Raw genomic sequence first — 14,605 nt, forward strand, 5'->3', positions numbered from 1 at the left:
TATACAGCTAAAGTATTAGGAAAAAAGGGACAACACGACACCAAGTCCATAAATTTTCGATTCGTTGGGAAGTTTACACGACAACAGGGATTACCACAAAACTCACCGAAGGGGGGATTTCAGGAAATCGCCTGAATTTTCCTGGCACATTTTGCTCATCTCCTTCACGTATATTTCCATCCCCATGACCGTGTTCTGGTGATTGTTCGGATGAACATAGGCCAGTTGGGCGACCTCGAAGAACAGAATTGCTTCCAAAAACTTTTTCTCGTTCCTTCGTCGATTCGCGGCGCCCTTTAACAAGGGAGCTTTCGTATTCGAGTTGGAGTTGATGAATTCTAACACTTTTCCAGCTGTTTCTTTAGCTAGATTGTACTGATGCGCCTCCAGCATTTGTTTGTAGGTTTGTATTAACTCCCGACCTTGAAAACATGTTCTTTGCTGAGGGGAAACGTTAAGATTTCTGATTCACAAAATCATAAAAATCAACTTGAAATTCACTAAATATTTGAGAAACGAAGTTTCAATTATTTCCAAAATCTGTAAATCTGTTTGGTGTAAAGCCAAGTTTTTGTAGTTAGTCCTGACAAATACGCGAATCAACATAAAATCGTACCTTTTCCTTGTTCGAACATCTGATCGAAATTAAGAATGTTGGGTTTTGAAGTCGACAAGTTGGACGAGGCTGAGGATTAACACAGAATAAATATTTTGTGCGTGAAAGTTGTTGGTTTTTGTGTTCGTGACTGTTTTAGGGAAAGAAATAAACGTAATATACTGCATGTAACTTGTGTTTACACCAGCACCGTTGTTCTGTATATTACAATTCAATGTTGTTATTTCACTCCCTTGTTAGGGTTCGGGTCAGTTTCATAAACTTGGGCCAGTGATTCCCAACCTTTTTGTGGTTGCGTACCACTTGGAGGTAAAACGACGCGTACCACTTAGTTGTGTGTTACAAAGTAATCTGGGGAATGAAGTAACAAACATTTTGAAATCACATTCGAACTGATCCGCACCATCTGGAATAAGGTCGCGTACCACTAGTGGTAGCGTACCACCGGTTGGAAAACACTGACTTAGTCAGTGGTATTGCTTACACGAGACCAAGTAACTGCGGTTATTATCGCGCAAAAATTACGTCAGGATAAGAGCTCAATTTTGGAGCAAGTTATATCCGCCGTTTAAAGTTTATGCCGGGCCGCTGTAGTCAAGGAAAGCCCGACAGGCCGATATTTCAAACATTGTTTAAATTTCATGCATTGCCTTGATATTCTTACTTTGGGCAGAAGGCGGAGAAGTTGGAAATGTGGATTTCTGTTGAGTTGAAGGCTCTGAAAGCAACAACGACATGCAAAATTACGACGCATTTTCGCAGTAAGCAAGAGCTATGGTTTGCAGAATTGTCAAACACTTGTGTACCTGAAAAGCACAAGTCTCCGTTTCCATAATTAGATGGAGGTCGGTCAACATCATGTTGTACAGGAACTAAAACACAGTAAAAATTGTGTGTCGGTTGATCATCTAACGAGCAAACCTTTCTGCGTTCGAGTAATTTAATGAAGTGCCCAAATAGATTCGTCATCTGGCAACAAAACACTGCATTCCTAATGACTTACGCTTTTATATTGAAATAAGCGACAAGGCTGAACTTAAAAAACAGGTAATTGTGACAATACAAGTGTGATATTTCTACAACAAAAGAAGTTCTTTAAAATGTGCAATCATAGCAGTAACACGGTCGTGTTATGGAGGGTTTTCAATGCACTAACCACTGAAATATTCTGTGGGAAACGAGTAAGAAGCTTCTTGCATCCGAATCAGCTCATTTTCTTTCAACGGTTCAGCACTTTCTGAAAAAGTTGGTCTGGAAGTCGGTGGGTTCAGGGTTCGAGTCCCGCGTGGTGCAGGTCTTCTGGAGTTGCCTGTTTGGTATGACTTTGTTACAAATTACCGCGTATAAGAGGTTATCAAAATAACATAGGAAACGATAGTTGAGAACAGTTCATTCACGAAAACCTATATTCATAAAATTTTACATCACAACTTATGCTTAACGCTCTAACGACTGAAGAACGGGGGTGTATTTTGGTCAAGGTAAGCCCAGGGATGAGAGTTCAAAGCTTATCAGGTGCTTTAATTTTTCAAATCTCGCTCCGATTTATCGGTCAAAATGGCTGTTTTAGCTTGACTGCGATGCCAGTGAACCTAATGCACGATATACGACTGCTAAGATCGTCAAGTAAGGGCATGCGATCCTGCCTTGTCATGTTATATCCTGAAACATATCTGTGTTGACGAATCAAACAATTACGTACTTTTTGTTATAATGTCATGTCGTAGATTGAAAAGAGGTGGCGAGGTGGTATAGACCGGTAGTGTTAAGAGTGCAATGCCCCCAGTTAAATCAATAACGGTTCATTGACTTTGTCCGCTTGCAAATGTGTTGTCCTTCACGCGTCCGCGTGCCAACAAGCTGTCCTTAAGTTAGAATAAAGAAGCCCACGTACGAATTATTTAGGAATCCCATCTATATAACTGTATAACAATATTTTTCAAAGCCTAATGTGTTATTTTCAGTCTCATTTTGTCAGAAATTTAATGCGAAAAAGTGTCAAGGATTTGGGTCTGTGCGCCCGTTTTAATAAACCGATATCTGTAATTAAAATGAGTGACATATGTCAGTTAAAGAGTTGTAACTTTTGTGGACAAACAACTTACTTGTTGTTGGAGAGGCAATGTTTAAAGATTGAATTGAAATTGGTGTTTTAGGGTTGGTCTCGTCTGGAAACAATAAAATATACAATAAATTACTCCTGCATTGTTCGGTAATCAATTGAAATTTGTTTCAAATGAAAAACGTTCGTAGACATCTTAATTGTGTTACCGCTACCATACGGCTGTGGCATGCGCAATGAATAGCACGAAAAAGGAATAGCAGTTCCTATAAAAACACCGCCAGACAGCGCAAAGTACCTGACGCGTCTCCGCCATCAGCGACGATCTCTCTGTCAGCCGTCGGTCGCGATGATGTCATCACGCCAGATTGAGCCATTGAAAACCCGGCGCCAGTCAACGGGGCTTTCCCGCCAGCGAAAAGTAAAGTCTTACTGTGAAAGAGGAAACAGAACCACCCTGTTAAGTCAAGCGTGAAATATATGCGGATAAATCAATATTTGCCAACAATTTCGACACAGGACAAACATATGCATTATATGTTTCAAAGTTGAAAAAATTATGCAGTATCTTGAACCTGGTCCTTGAACATTTTGAGTTTGAAATTATTTTCATGCACCTTGGCACCAAATGTACATCTACCAAAATGTCAACTAAAACTGTGGTTGCAACTCTAACCAATACAAATTGCTCTAGGATCTTTTTTTTGAATTTGAAGTAAGATTGTGTCAACAAACTTCGTTGTAAATAGGAACAAACAGTTGTGTTCTTTGATATAAAATGTTACACAATTAATAACTTACCCAAGTCAGTAAAACATTTCCTTACAGGGTCAAACTCGTATAGAGGAAGTGTTGTGTTTTGTAAATGTTGGTGTGGAAAATTGCATTTTCTTCTGAATTTGAGATACTTGCAATGTGATCGCAGAAATATCTTGCAACATGAAAAGTTCCCCAAGCTTTTTACTAAAAAAATATTTGTATGTATACGTCAGTAATAATTTTGGGCAAGAAAAGTTAATCAAACTTTTTTCTAGAAACATATTTTACACTGTTAAAAAATCATTTTCTTAAAAGTTAATTGGTAAAAGCATACTTCGAATCCAAAAAAGGAAACCAAAGCTAAAATGCTGTTGATCATATTAAGTAGATACTTCGAACATATACATATTAAATAGAAAACAAATACAAAACACTTCTTTTCAAAATATTCCACAAACAGTTGTTAATTTGACGGAAAATGGCAAAATGGTTTTATCTAAAATGAATTTGACTTTTACAAATAAAGTTCAACAAAAAAGTATATTTGTACCTGACAAAGGACATATTGGCCCGTGTTGCTGGATTGTGTTGCCAACATTCCTGTATTACGGCTAATATTAGATCAACAATTTCATTTTCCTCAGGTGTTGTATCTTCTTCTGTCTCAGAAACACTTATTGAAGGGCGTTGGCCACCCACGATTGCATCAATGTAAACATTAAGTGGTGTGGAACCCATCGGAACAGTATAAAATACACAACCATGGCAAAACTGAAGACATCATCTTCTTTAGTGATGGTTGCCAATGGGTTGGAAAGTAATTTTGGAGATGCAAAGGCTTTTGTATACTCCCTATGCTTCCTGCTGGAACTCATTGGTGTTGTTGTACTGACACCGGTGATTGTTGACAACTTGGCACTTCCAAAATCACCAACTTTGCAGATTAAGTTTGCGTTGATAAAGACATTTTCTGGCTTAATATCACCATGAGTCATCCTTTTTTTCCCTGGGATATTGTGGATGAAAGCCAGAGCTTTGGAAATATCAAAACTCATTCTAAGTTGCAACCCTGGTCTGAGCTTAACATGAGAATTCTGAAGCAGGGTACCAAGGTTACCACCTGCCATGTATTCCATTACAAGGGCCATGGCATTTAGCCATTCTGTCCATCCATACAAACGGACAATGTTGTCATGGTTGGCATTTTCAAGCATTTTAATTTCATCAGAAATTCTGCAAAAATTATTTTAAACATCAACTTTTTTGTCAAAGCACATAAAATCACAGTTAAAACCAATTTATAAAATAAATAAGCCAAGTTTCTTTCAAAAGTTGCCTGAATAAATGCTGCAGCAAATAAATTTTAGTTTTTCTTTGGCTCTGTCACTTTATATCACCACAAGCATTACAAACCTGTTTTTAATGTTTATCTTGTCTTTTTTCCCACCTTGAACCCCAAAGCATTTAAGTGCAACTTTTCCAAAATTTTGAATGTCACCTAGCAACACAGTGCCAACCAAACCTGAACCAAGTTCTCCATCATCTGTGTTAAGACAGCGGATTTCTGTCACATCATATCCCGTCATTTTGAAAACTGCAAAAAAGAAATGTAATCACAAACTCAACAAACATTATAGGCAAAGAAAACTCCAAGCAATAGGACATCAATAAATAGAAAATATAATGTTACCTTGATCTAGTCTAGTGTACAATCATAAATACTATTATAACCTCAAATAAACCTTTTCAGCTTAATCGGTTTTCCATGAAGAAAGGTTACAATTCATTAATAAAAACCAACATGAATATATAACAAAAAATACTTGAAAGTAAAGCAGATAATGTTTCAGAAATGTTAACCACAAAAACAAACCTTCTGAAAGGCAGAAGCAGAATCAATAGTTCAGAAACCAAATCATTGTTGCACCAGGGGCAAAAACAACGGCTTTAACAAGGCATTACATATACTTGATTTTTTGTTACTTTATTACACTTTAACAAACCTCAAACAAGTTCCTCTCCCAACATTTGCAAAACATGGGTAGATACATTGACCACATAACGGGGGCATCAACGCAAACCAGATTATGACGTCACAATCGCTTTTAACAATGGACAAGGTTGGGCGTGCTTCAAATGTGCGTGAAGTGCGCTGTAGTCTGAAACGCGTCAACTGAACCGTGAATGTTTTGAAGAATATAATGTGGGTTGGGCCTAGATTTCAGTTATGGTGTAGCGTGGAAGCATTAAATACTCTAATGTGGGTTGGGCCTAGATTTCAGTTATGGTGTAGCCTGGAAGCAATAAATACTCTAATGTGGGTTGGCCTAGATTTCAGTTATGATGTAGCGTGGAAGCATTAAATACTGTAATGTGGGTTGGGCCCAGATTTCAGTTATGGTGTAGCCTGGAAGCATTAAATACTGTAATGTGGGTTGGGCCTAGATTTCAGTTATGGTGTAGCCTGGAAGCATTAAATACTGTAATGTGGGTTGGGCCTAGATTTCAGTTATGGTGTAGCGTGGAAGCATTAAATACTCTAATGTGGGTTGGGCCTAGATTTCAGTTATGGTGTAGCCTGGAAGCATTAAATACTCTAATGTGGGTTGGCCTAGATTTCAGTTATGATGTAGCCTGGAAGCATTAAATACTGTAATGTGGGTTGGGCCCAGATTTCAGTTATGGTGTAGCCTGGAAGCATTAAATACTGTAATGTGGGTTGGGCCTAGATTTCAGTTATGGTGTAGCCTGGAAGCATTAAATACTGTAATGTGGGTTGGGCCTAGATTTCAGTTATGGTGTAGCCTGGAAGCATTAAACACTCTAATGTGGGTTGGCCTAGATTTCAGTTATGATGTAGCCTGGAAGCATTAAATACTGTAATGTGGGTTGGGCCCAGATTTCAGTTATGGTGTAGCCTGGAAGCAATAAATACTGTAATGTGGGTTGGGCCTAGATTTCAGTTATGGTGTAGCCTGGAAGCATTAAATACTCTAATGTGGGTTGGCCTAGATTTCAGTCATGGTGTAGCGTGGAAGCATTAAATACTCTAATGTGGTTTGGGCGTAGATTTCAGTTATGGTGTAGCCTGGAAGCATTAAATACTCTAATGTGGGTTGGCCTAGATTTCAGTTATGGTGTAGCCTGGAAGCATTAAATACTCTAATGTGGGTTGGCCTAGATTTCAGTTATGGTGTAGCCTGGAAGCATTAAATACTCTAATGTGGGTTGGCCTAGATTTCAGTTATGGTGTAGCCTGGAAGCATTAAATACTCTAATGTGGGTTGGCCTAGATTTCAGTTATGGTGTAGCCTGGAAGCATTAAATACTCTAATGTGGGTTGGCCTAGATTTCAGTTATGGTGTAGCCTGGAAGCATTAAATACTCTGATGTGGGTTGGGCCTAGATTTCAGTTATGGTGTAGCGTGGAAGCATTAAATACTCTAATGTGGTTTGGGCGTAGATTTCAGTTATGGTGTAGCCTGGAAGCATTAAATACTCTAATGTGGGTTGGGCCTAGATTTAAGTTATGGTGTAGCGTGGAAGCATTAAATACTGTAATGTGGGTTGGGCCCAGATTTCAGTTATGGTGTAGCGTGGAAGCATTAAATACTCTAATGTGGGTTGGGCCTAGATTTCAGTTATGATGTAGCCTGGAAGCATTAAATACTGTAATGTGGGTTGGGCCTAGATTTCAGTTATGGTGTAGCCTGGAAGCATTAAATACTGTAATGTGGGTTGGCCCAGATTTCAGTTATGGTGTAGCCTGGAAGCATTAAATACTCTAATGTGGGTTGGCCTAGATTTCAGTTATGGTGTAGCCTGGAAGCATTAAATACTGTAATGTGGGTTGGGCCTAGATTTAAGTTATGGTGTAGCGTGGAAGCATTAAATACTCTAATGTGGGTTGGCCCAGATTTCAGTTATGGTGTAGCCTGGAAGCATTAAATACTCTAATGTGGGTTGGCCCAGATTTCAGTTATGGTGTAGCCTGGAAGCATTAAATACTCTAATGTGGGTTGGCCCAGATTTCAGTTATGGTGTAGCCTGGAAGCATTAAATACTCTAATGTGGGTTGGCCCAGATTTCAGTTATGGTGTAGCCTGGAAGCATTAAATACTCTGATGTGGGTTGGGCCTAGATTTCAGTTATGGTGTAGCCTGGAAGCATTAAATACTCTAATGTGGTTTGGGCGTAGATTTTAGTTATGGTGTAGCCTGGAAGCATTAAATACTCTAATGTGGGTTGGCCCAGATTTCAGTTATGGTGTAGCCTGGAAGCATTAAATACTCTAATGTGGGTTGGCCCAGATTTCAGTTATGGTGTAGCCTGGAAGCATTAAATACTCTGATGTGGGTTGGGCCTAGATTTAAGTTATGGTGTAGCCTGGAAGCATTAAATACTCTAATGTGGGTTGGCCCAGATTTCAGTTATGGTGTAGCCTGGAAGCATTAAATACTCTAATGTGGGTTGGCCCAGATTTCAGTTATGGTGTAGCCTGGAAGCATTAAATACTCTGATGTGGGTTGGGCCTAGATTTCAGTTATGGTGTAGCCTGGAAGCATTAAATACTCTAATGTGGTTTGGGCGTAGATTTTAGTTATGGTGTAGCCTGGAAGCATTAAATACTCTAATGTGGGTTGGCCCAGATTTCAGTTATGGTGTAGCCTGGAAGCATTAAATACTCTAATGTGGGTTGGCCCAGATTTCAGTTATGGTGTAGCCTGGAAGCATTAAATACTCTAATGTGGGTTGGCCCAGATTTCAGTTATGGTGTAGCCTGGAAGCATTAAATACTCTAATGTGGGTTGGCCTAGATTTAAGTTATGGTGTAGCCTGGAAGCATTAAATACTCTAATGTGGGTTGGCCCAGATTTCAGTTATGGTGTAGCCTGGAAGCATTAAATACTCTAATGTGGGTTGGCCCAGATTTCAGTTATGGTGTAGCCTGGAAGCATTAAATACTCTGATGTGGGTTGGGCCTAGATTTCAGTTATGGTGTAGCCTGGAAGCATTAAATACTCTAATGTGGGTTGGCCTAGATTTCAGTTATGGTGTAGCCTGGAAGCATTAAATACTCTAATGTGGGTTGGCCTAGATTTAAGTTATGGTGTAGCCTGGAAGCATTAAATACTCTGATGTGGGTTGGGCCTAGATTTCAGTTATGGTGTAGCGTGGAAGCATTAAATACTCTAATGTGGTTTGGGCGTAGATTTCAGTTATGGTGTAGCCTGGAAGCATTAAATACTCTAATGTGGGTTGGGCCTAGATTTAAGTTATGGTGTAGCGTGGAAGCATTAAATACTGTAATGTGGGTTGGGCCCAGATTTCAGTTATGGTGTAGCGTGGAAGCATTAAATACTCTAATGTGGGTTGGGCCTAGATTTCAGTTATGATGTAGCCTGGAAGCATTAAATACTGTAATGTGGGTTGGGCCTAGATTTCAGTTATGGTGTAGCCTGGAAGCATTAAATACTGTAATGTGGGTTGGGCCTAGATTTCAGTTATGGTGTAGCCTGGAAGCATTAAATACTGTAATGTGGGTTGGCCCAGATTTCAGTTATGGTGTAGCCTGGAAGCATTAAATACTCTAATGTGGGTTGGCCTAGATTTCAGTTATGGTGTAGCCTGGAAGCATTAAATACTGTAATGTGGGTTGGGCCTAGATTTAAGTTATGGTGTAGCGTGGAAGCATTAAATACTCTAATGTGGGTTGGCCCAGATTTCAGTTATGGTGTAGCCTGGAAGCATTAAATACTCTAATGTGGGTTGGCCCAGATTTCAGTTATGGTGTAGCCTGGAAGCATTAAATACTCTAATGTGGGTTGGCCCAGATTTCAGTTATGGTGTAGCCTGGAAGCATTAAATACTCTAATGTGGGTTGGCCCAGATTTCAGTTATGGTGTAGCCTGGAAGCATTAAATACTCTGATGTGGGTTGGGCCTAGATTTCAGTTATGGTGTAGCCTGGAAGCATTAAATACTCTAATGTGGTTTGGGCGTAGATTTTAGTTATGGTGTAGCCTGGAAGCATTAAATACTCTAATGTGGGTTGGCCCAGATTTCAGTTATGGTGTAGCCTGGAAGCATTAAATACTCTAATGTGGGTTGGCCCAGATTTCAGTTATGGTGTAGCCTGGAAGCATTAAATACTCTGATGTGGGTTGGGCCTAGATTTAAGTTATGGTGTAGCCTGGAAGCATTAAATACTCTAATGTGGGTTGGCCCAGATTTCAGTTATGGTGTAGCCTGGAAGCATTAAATACTCTAATGTGGGTTGGCCCAGATTTCAGTTATGGTGTAGCCTGGAAGCATTAAATACTCTGATGTGGGTTGGGCCTAGATTTCAGTTATGGTGTAGCCTGGAAGCATTAAATACTCTAATGTGGTTTGGGCGTAGATTTTAGTTATGGTGTAGCCTGGAAGCATTAAATACTCTAATGTGGGTTGGCCCAGATTTCAGTTATGGTGTAGCCTGGAAGCATTAAATACTCTAATGTGGGTTGGCCCAGATTTCAGTTATGGTGTAGCCTGGAAGCATTAAATACTCTAATGTGGGTTGGCCCAGATTTCAGTTATGGTGTAGCCTGGAAGCATTAAATACTCTAATGTGGGTTGGCCTAGATTTAAGTTATGGTGTAGCCTGGAAGCATTAAATACTCTAATGTGGGTTGGCCCAGATTTCAGTTATGGTGTAGCCTGGAAGCATTAAATACTCTAATGTGGGTTGGCCCAGATTTCAGTTATGGTGTAGCCTGGAAGCATTAAATACTCTGATGTGGGTTGGGCCTAGATTTCAGTTATGGTGTAGCCTGGAAGCATTAAATACTCTAATGTGGGTTGGCCTAGATTTCAGTTATGGTGTAGCCTGGAAGCATTAAATACTCTAATGTGGGTTGGCCTAGATTTAAGTTATGGTGTAGCCTGGAAGCATTAAATACTCTAATGTGGGTTGGCCCAGATTTCAGTTATGGTGTAGCCTGGAAGCATTAAATACTCTGATGTGGGTTGGGCCTAGATTTCAGTTATGGTGTAGCCTGGAAGCATTAAATACTCTGATGTGGGTTGGGCCTAGATTTCAGTTATGGTGTAGCCTGGAAGCATTAAATACTCTAATGTGGTTTGGGCGTAGATTTTAGTTATGGTGTAGCCTGGAAGCATTAAATACTCTAATGTGGGTTGGCCCAGATTTCAGTTATGGTGTAGCCTGGAAGCATTAAATACTCTAATGTGGGTTGGCCCAGATTTCAGTTATGGTGTAGCCTGGAAGCATTAAATACTCTAATGTGGGTTGGCCCAGATTTCAGTTATGGTGTAGCCTGGAAGCATTAAATACTCTAATGTGGGTTGGCCTAGATTTAAGTTATGGTGTAGCCTGGAAGCATTAAATACTCTAATGTGGGTTGGCCCAGATTTCAGTTATGGTGTAGCCTGGAAGCATTAAATACTCTAATGTGGGTTGGCCCAGATTTCAGTTATGGTGTAGCCTGGAAGCATTAAATACTCTGATGTGGGTTGGGCCTAGATTTCAGTTATGGTGTAGCCTGGAAGCATTAAATACTCTAATGTGGGTTGGCCTAGATTTCAGTTATGGTGTAGCCTGGAAGCATTAAATACTCTAATGTGGGTTGGCCTAGATTTAAGTTATGGTGTAGCCTGGAAGCATTAAATACTCTAATGTGGGTTGGCCCAGATTTCAGTTATGGTGTAGCCTGGAAGCATTAAATACTCTGATGTGGGTTGGGCCTAGATTTCAGTTATGGTGTAGCCTGGAAGCATTAAATACTCTAATGTGGTTTGGGCGTAGATTTTAGTTATGGTGTAGCCTGGAAGCATTAAATACTCTAATGTGGTTTGGGCGTAGATTTTAGTTATGGTGTAGCCTGGAAGCATTAAATACTCTAATGTGGTTTGGGCGTAGATTTTAGTTATGGTGTAGCCTGGAAGCATTAAATACTCTAATGTGGTTTGGGCGTAGATTTTAGTTATGGTGTAGCCTGGAAGCATTAAATACTCTAATGTGGGTTGGGCCTAGATTTAAGTTATGGTGTAGCGTGGAAGCATTAAATACTGTAATGTGGGTTGGGCCCAGATTTCAGTTATGGTGTAGCGTGGAAGCATTAAATACTCTAATGTGGGTTGGGCCTAGATTTCAGTTATGGTGTAGCGTGGAAGCATTAAATACTCTGATGTGGGTTGGCCCTTGATTTCAGTTATGATGTAGCCTGGAAGCATTAAATACTGTAATGTGGGTTGGGCCTAGATTTCAGTTATGGTGTAGCCTGGAAGCATTAAATACTGTAATGTGGGTTGGGCCTAGATTTCAGTTATGGTGTAGCCTGGAAGCATTAAATACTGTAATGTGGGTTGGGCCCAGATTTCAGTTAGGGTGTAGCGTGGAAGCATTAAATACTGTAATGTGGGTTGGGCCTAGATTTCAGTTATGGTGTAGCCTGGAAGCATTAAATACTCTAATGTGGGTTGGCCTAGATTTCAGTTATGGTGTAGCCTGGAAGCATTAAATACTCTGATGTGGGTTGGGCCTAGATTTCAGTTATGGTGTAGCGTGGAAGCATTAAATACTCTAATGTGGTTTGGGCATAGATTTCAGTTATGGTGTAGCCTGGAAGCATTAAATACTCTAATGTGGGTTGGGCCTAGATTTCAGTTATGGTGTAGCGTGGAAGCATTAAATACTCTGATGTGGGTTGGGCCTAGATTTCAGTTATGGTGTAGCGTGGAAGCATTAAATACTCCAATGTGGGTTGGGCCTAGATTTCAGTTATGGTGTAGCCTGGAAGCATTAAATACTCTGATGTGGGTTGGGCCTAGATTTCAGTTATGGTGTAGCCTGGAAGCATTAAATACTGCAATGTGGGCTGGGCCTAGATTTCAGTTATGGTGTATCATGGAAGCATTAAATACTCTAATGTGGTTTGGGCCTAGATTTCAGTTATGGTGTAGCCTGGAAGCATTAAATACTCTGATGTGGGTTGGGCGTAGATTTCGGTTATGGTGTAGCGTGGAAGCATTAAATACTCTAATGTGGGTTTGGCTTAGATTTCAGTTATGGTGTAGCCTGGAAGCATTAAATACTCTGATGTGGGTTGGGCCTAGATTTCAGTTATGGTGTAGCCTGGAAGCATTAAATACTCTAATGTGGGTTGGGCCTAGATTTCAGTTATGGTGTAGCCTGGAAGCATTAAATACTGTAATGTGGGTTGGGCCTAGATTTCAGTTATGGTGTAGCCTGGAAGCATTAAATACTCTAATGTGGGTTGGGCCTAGATTTCAGTTATGGTGTAGCCTGGAAGCAATAAATACTCTGATGTTGGTTGGGCCTAGATTTCAGTTATGGTGTAGCCTGGAAGCATTAAATACTCTGATGTGGGTTGGGCCTAGATTTCAGTTATGGTGTAGCCTGGAAGCATTAAATACTGTAATGTGGGTTGGGCCTAGATTTCAGTTATGGTGTAGCCTGGAAGCATTAAATACTCTAATGTGGGTTGGGCCTAGATTTCAGTTATGGTGTAGCCTGGAAGCATTAAATACTCTGATGTGGGTTGGGCCTAGATTTCAGTTATGGTGTAGCCTGGAAGCATTAAATACTGTAATGTGGGCTGGGCCTAGATTTCAGTTATGGTGTATCATGGAAGCATTAAATACTCTAATGTGGTTTGGGCCTAGATTTCAGTTATGGTGTAGCCTGGAAGCATTAAATACTCTGATGTGGGTTGGGCGTAGATTTCGGTTATGGTGTAGCGTGGAAGCATTAAATACTCTAATGTGGGTTTGGCTTAGATTTCAGTTATGGTGTAGCCTGGAAGCATTAAATACTCTGATGTGGGTTGGGCCTAGATTTCAGTTATGGTGTAGCCTGGAAGCATTAAATACTGTAATGTGGGTTGGGCCTAGATTTCAGTTATGATGTATCATGGAAGCATTAAATACTCTAATGTGGTTTGGGCCTAGATTTCAGTTATGGTGTAGCCTGGAAGCATTAAATACTCTGATGTGGGTTGGGCCTAGATTTCGGTTATGGTGTAGCGTGGAAGCATTAAATACTCTAATGTGGGTTTGGCTTAGATTTCAGTTATGGTGTAGCCTGGAAGCATTAAATACTCTGATGTGGGTTGGGCTTAGATTTCGGTTATGGTGTAGCGTGGAAGCATTAAATACTCTAATGTGGTTTGGGCCTAGATTTCGGTTATGGTGTAGCGTGGAAGCATTAAATACTGTAATGTGGTTTGGGCGTAGATTTCAGTTATGGTGTAGCCTGGAAGCATTAAATACTGTAATGTGGGTTGGGCCTAGATTTCGGTTATGGTGTAGCGTGGAAGCATTAAATACTGTAATGTGGTTTGGGCCTAGATTTCAGTTATGGTGTAGCCTGGAAGCATTAAATACTGTAATGTGGGTTGGGCCTAGATTTCAGTTATGGTGTAGCGTGGAAGCATTAAATACTGTAATGTGGGTTGGGCCTAGATTTCGGTTATGGTGTAGCGTGGAAGCATTAAATACTGTAATGTGGTTTGGGCGTAGATTTCAGTTATGGTGTAGCCTGGAAGCATTAAATACTGTAATGTGGGTTGGGCCTAGATTTCAGTTATGGTGTATCGTGGAAGCATTAAATACTCTAATGTGGTTTGGGCCTAGATTTTGGTTATGGTGTAGCCTGGAAGCATTAAATACTCTGATGTGGGTTGGGCCTAGATTTCGGTTATGGTGTAGCGCGGAGGCATTAAATACTCTAATGTGGGTTGGGCCTAGATTTCGGTTATGGTGTAGCGTGGAAGCATTAAATACTCTAATGTGGGTTGGGCTTCGATTTCAGTTATGGTGTAGCCTGGAAGCATTAAATACTCTAATGTGGGTTGGGCTTAGATTTCAGTTATGGTGTAGCCTGGAAGAATTAAATACTGTAATGTGGTTTGGGCCTAGATTTCGGTTATGGTGTAGCGTGGAAGCATTAAATACTCTAATGTGGGTTGGGCTTAGATTTCAGTTATGGTGTAGCGTGGAAGCATTAAATACTCTAATGTGGTTTGGGCCTAGATTTCGGTTATGGTGTAGCGTGGAAGCATTAAATACTCTAATGTGGGTTGGGCTTAGATTTCAGTTATGGTGTAGCCTGGAAGCATTAAATACTGTAATGTGGGTTGGGCTTAG

At 40.3% G+C, this 14,605-nt stretch overlaps 2 protein-coding genes across 4 annotated transcripts in view; both read right to left on the minus strand.

Annotated features, from left to right (window-relative positions):
* The window catches only part of LOC145908146 (uncharacterized), a 123,759-nt gene that overhangs the window by 41,718 nt on the left and 67,436 nt on the right, over window positions 1-14,605 (minus strand). Inside the window, exons 9-11 of one of the 3 annotated variants that reach the window (XM_082995341.1) lie at window positions 1,281-1,334; window positions 617-685; window positions 107-422 (exon numbers count right to left, since the gene is read on the minus strand). The exons of 1 other annotated variant lie outside the window; for it this stretch is intronic. In XM_082995341.1, coding sequence (XP_082851467.1) covers window positions 107-422; window positions 617-685; window positions 1,281-1,334 — 439 coding nt within the window. The remainder of the gene's footprint in view (window positions 1-106; window positions 423-616; window positions 686-1,280; window positions 1,335-14,605) is intronic. One more of the 3 variants, XM_082995339.1, reaches the window with a different exon arrangement.
* On the minus strand, window positions 3,486-5,451 carry LOC145908150 (uncharacterized). Its single transcript, XM_082995347.1, has 4 exons — window positions 5,311-5,451; window positions 4,851-5,031; window positions 3,988-4,670; window positions 3,486-3,641 (listed from the first exon to the last, which is right to left on the minus strand). The coding sequence occupies exons 2-3, from the start codon at window positions 5,021-5,023 to the stop codon at window positions 4,112-4,114; spliced, it is 732 nt and encodes a 243-aa protein (XP_082851473.1). The 5' UTR covers window positions 5,024-5,031; window positions 5,311-5,451; the 3' UTR covers window positions 3,486-3,641; window positions 3,988-4,111.

This window comes from Ascidia mentula, chromosome 7 (assembly GCF_947561715.1).
Source record: "Ascidia mentula chromosome 7, kaAscMent1.1, whole genome shotgun sequence".
Lineage (NCBI taxonomy): Eukaryota > Metazoa > Chordata > Ascidiacea > Phlebobranchia > Ascidiidae > Ascidia > Ascidia mentula.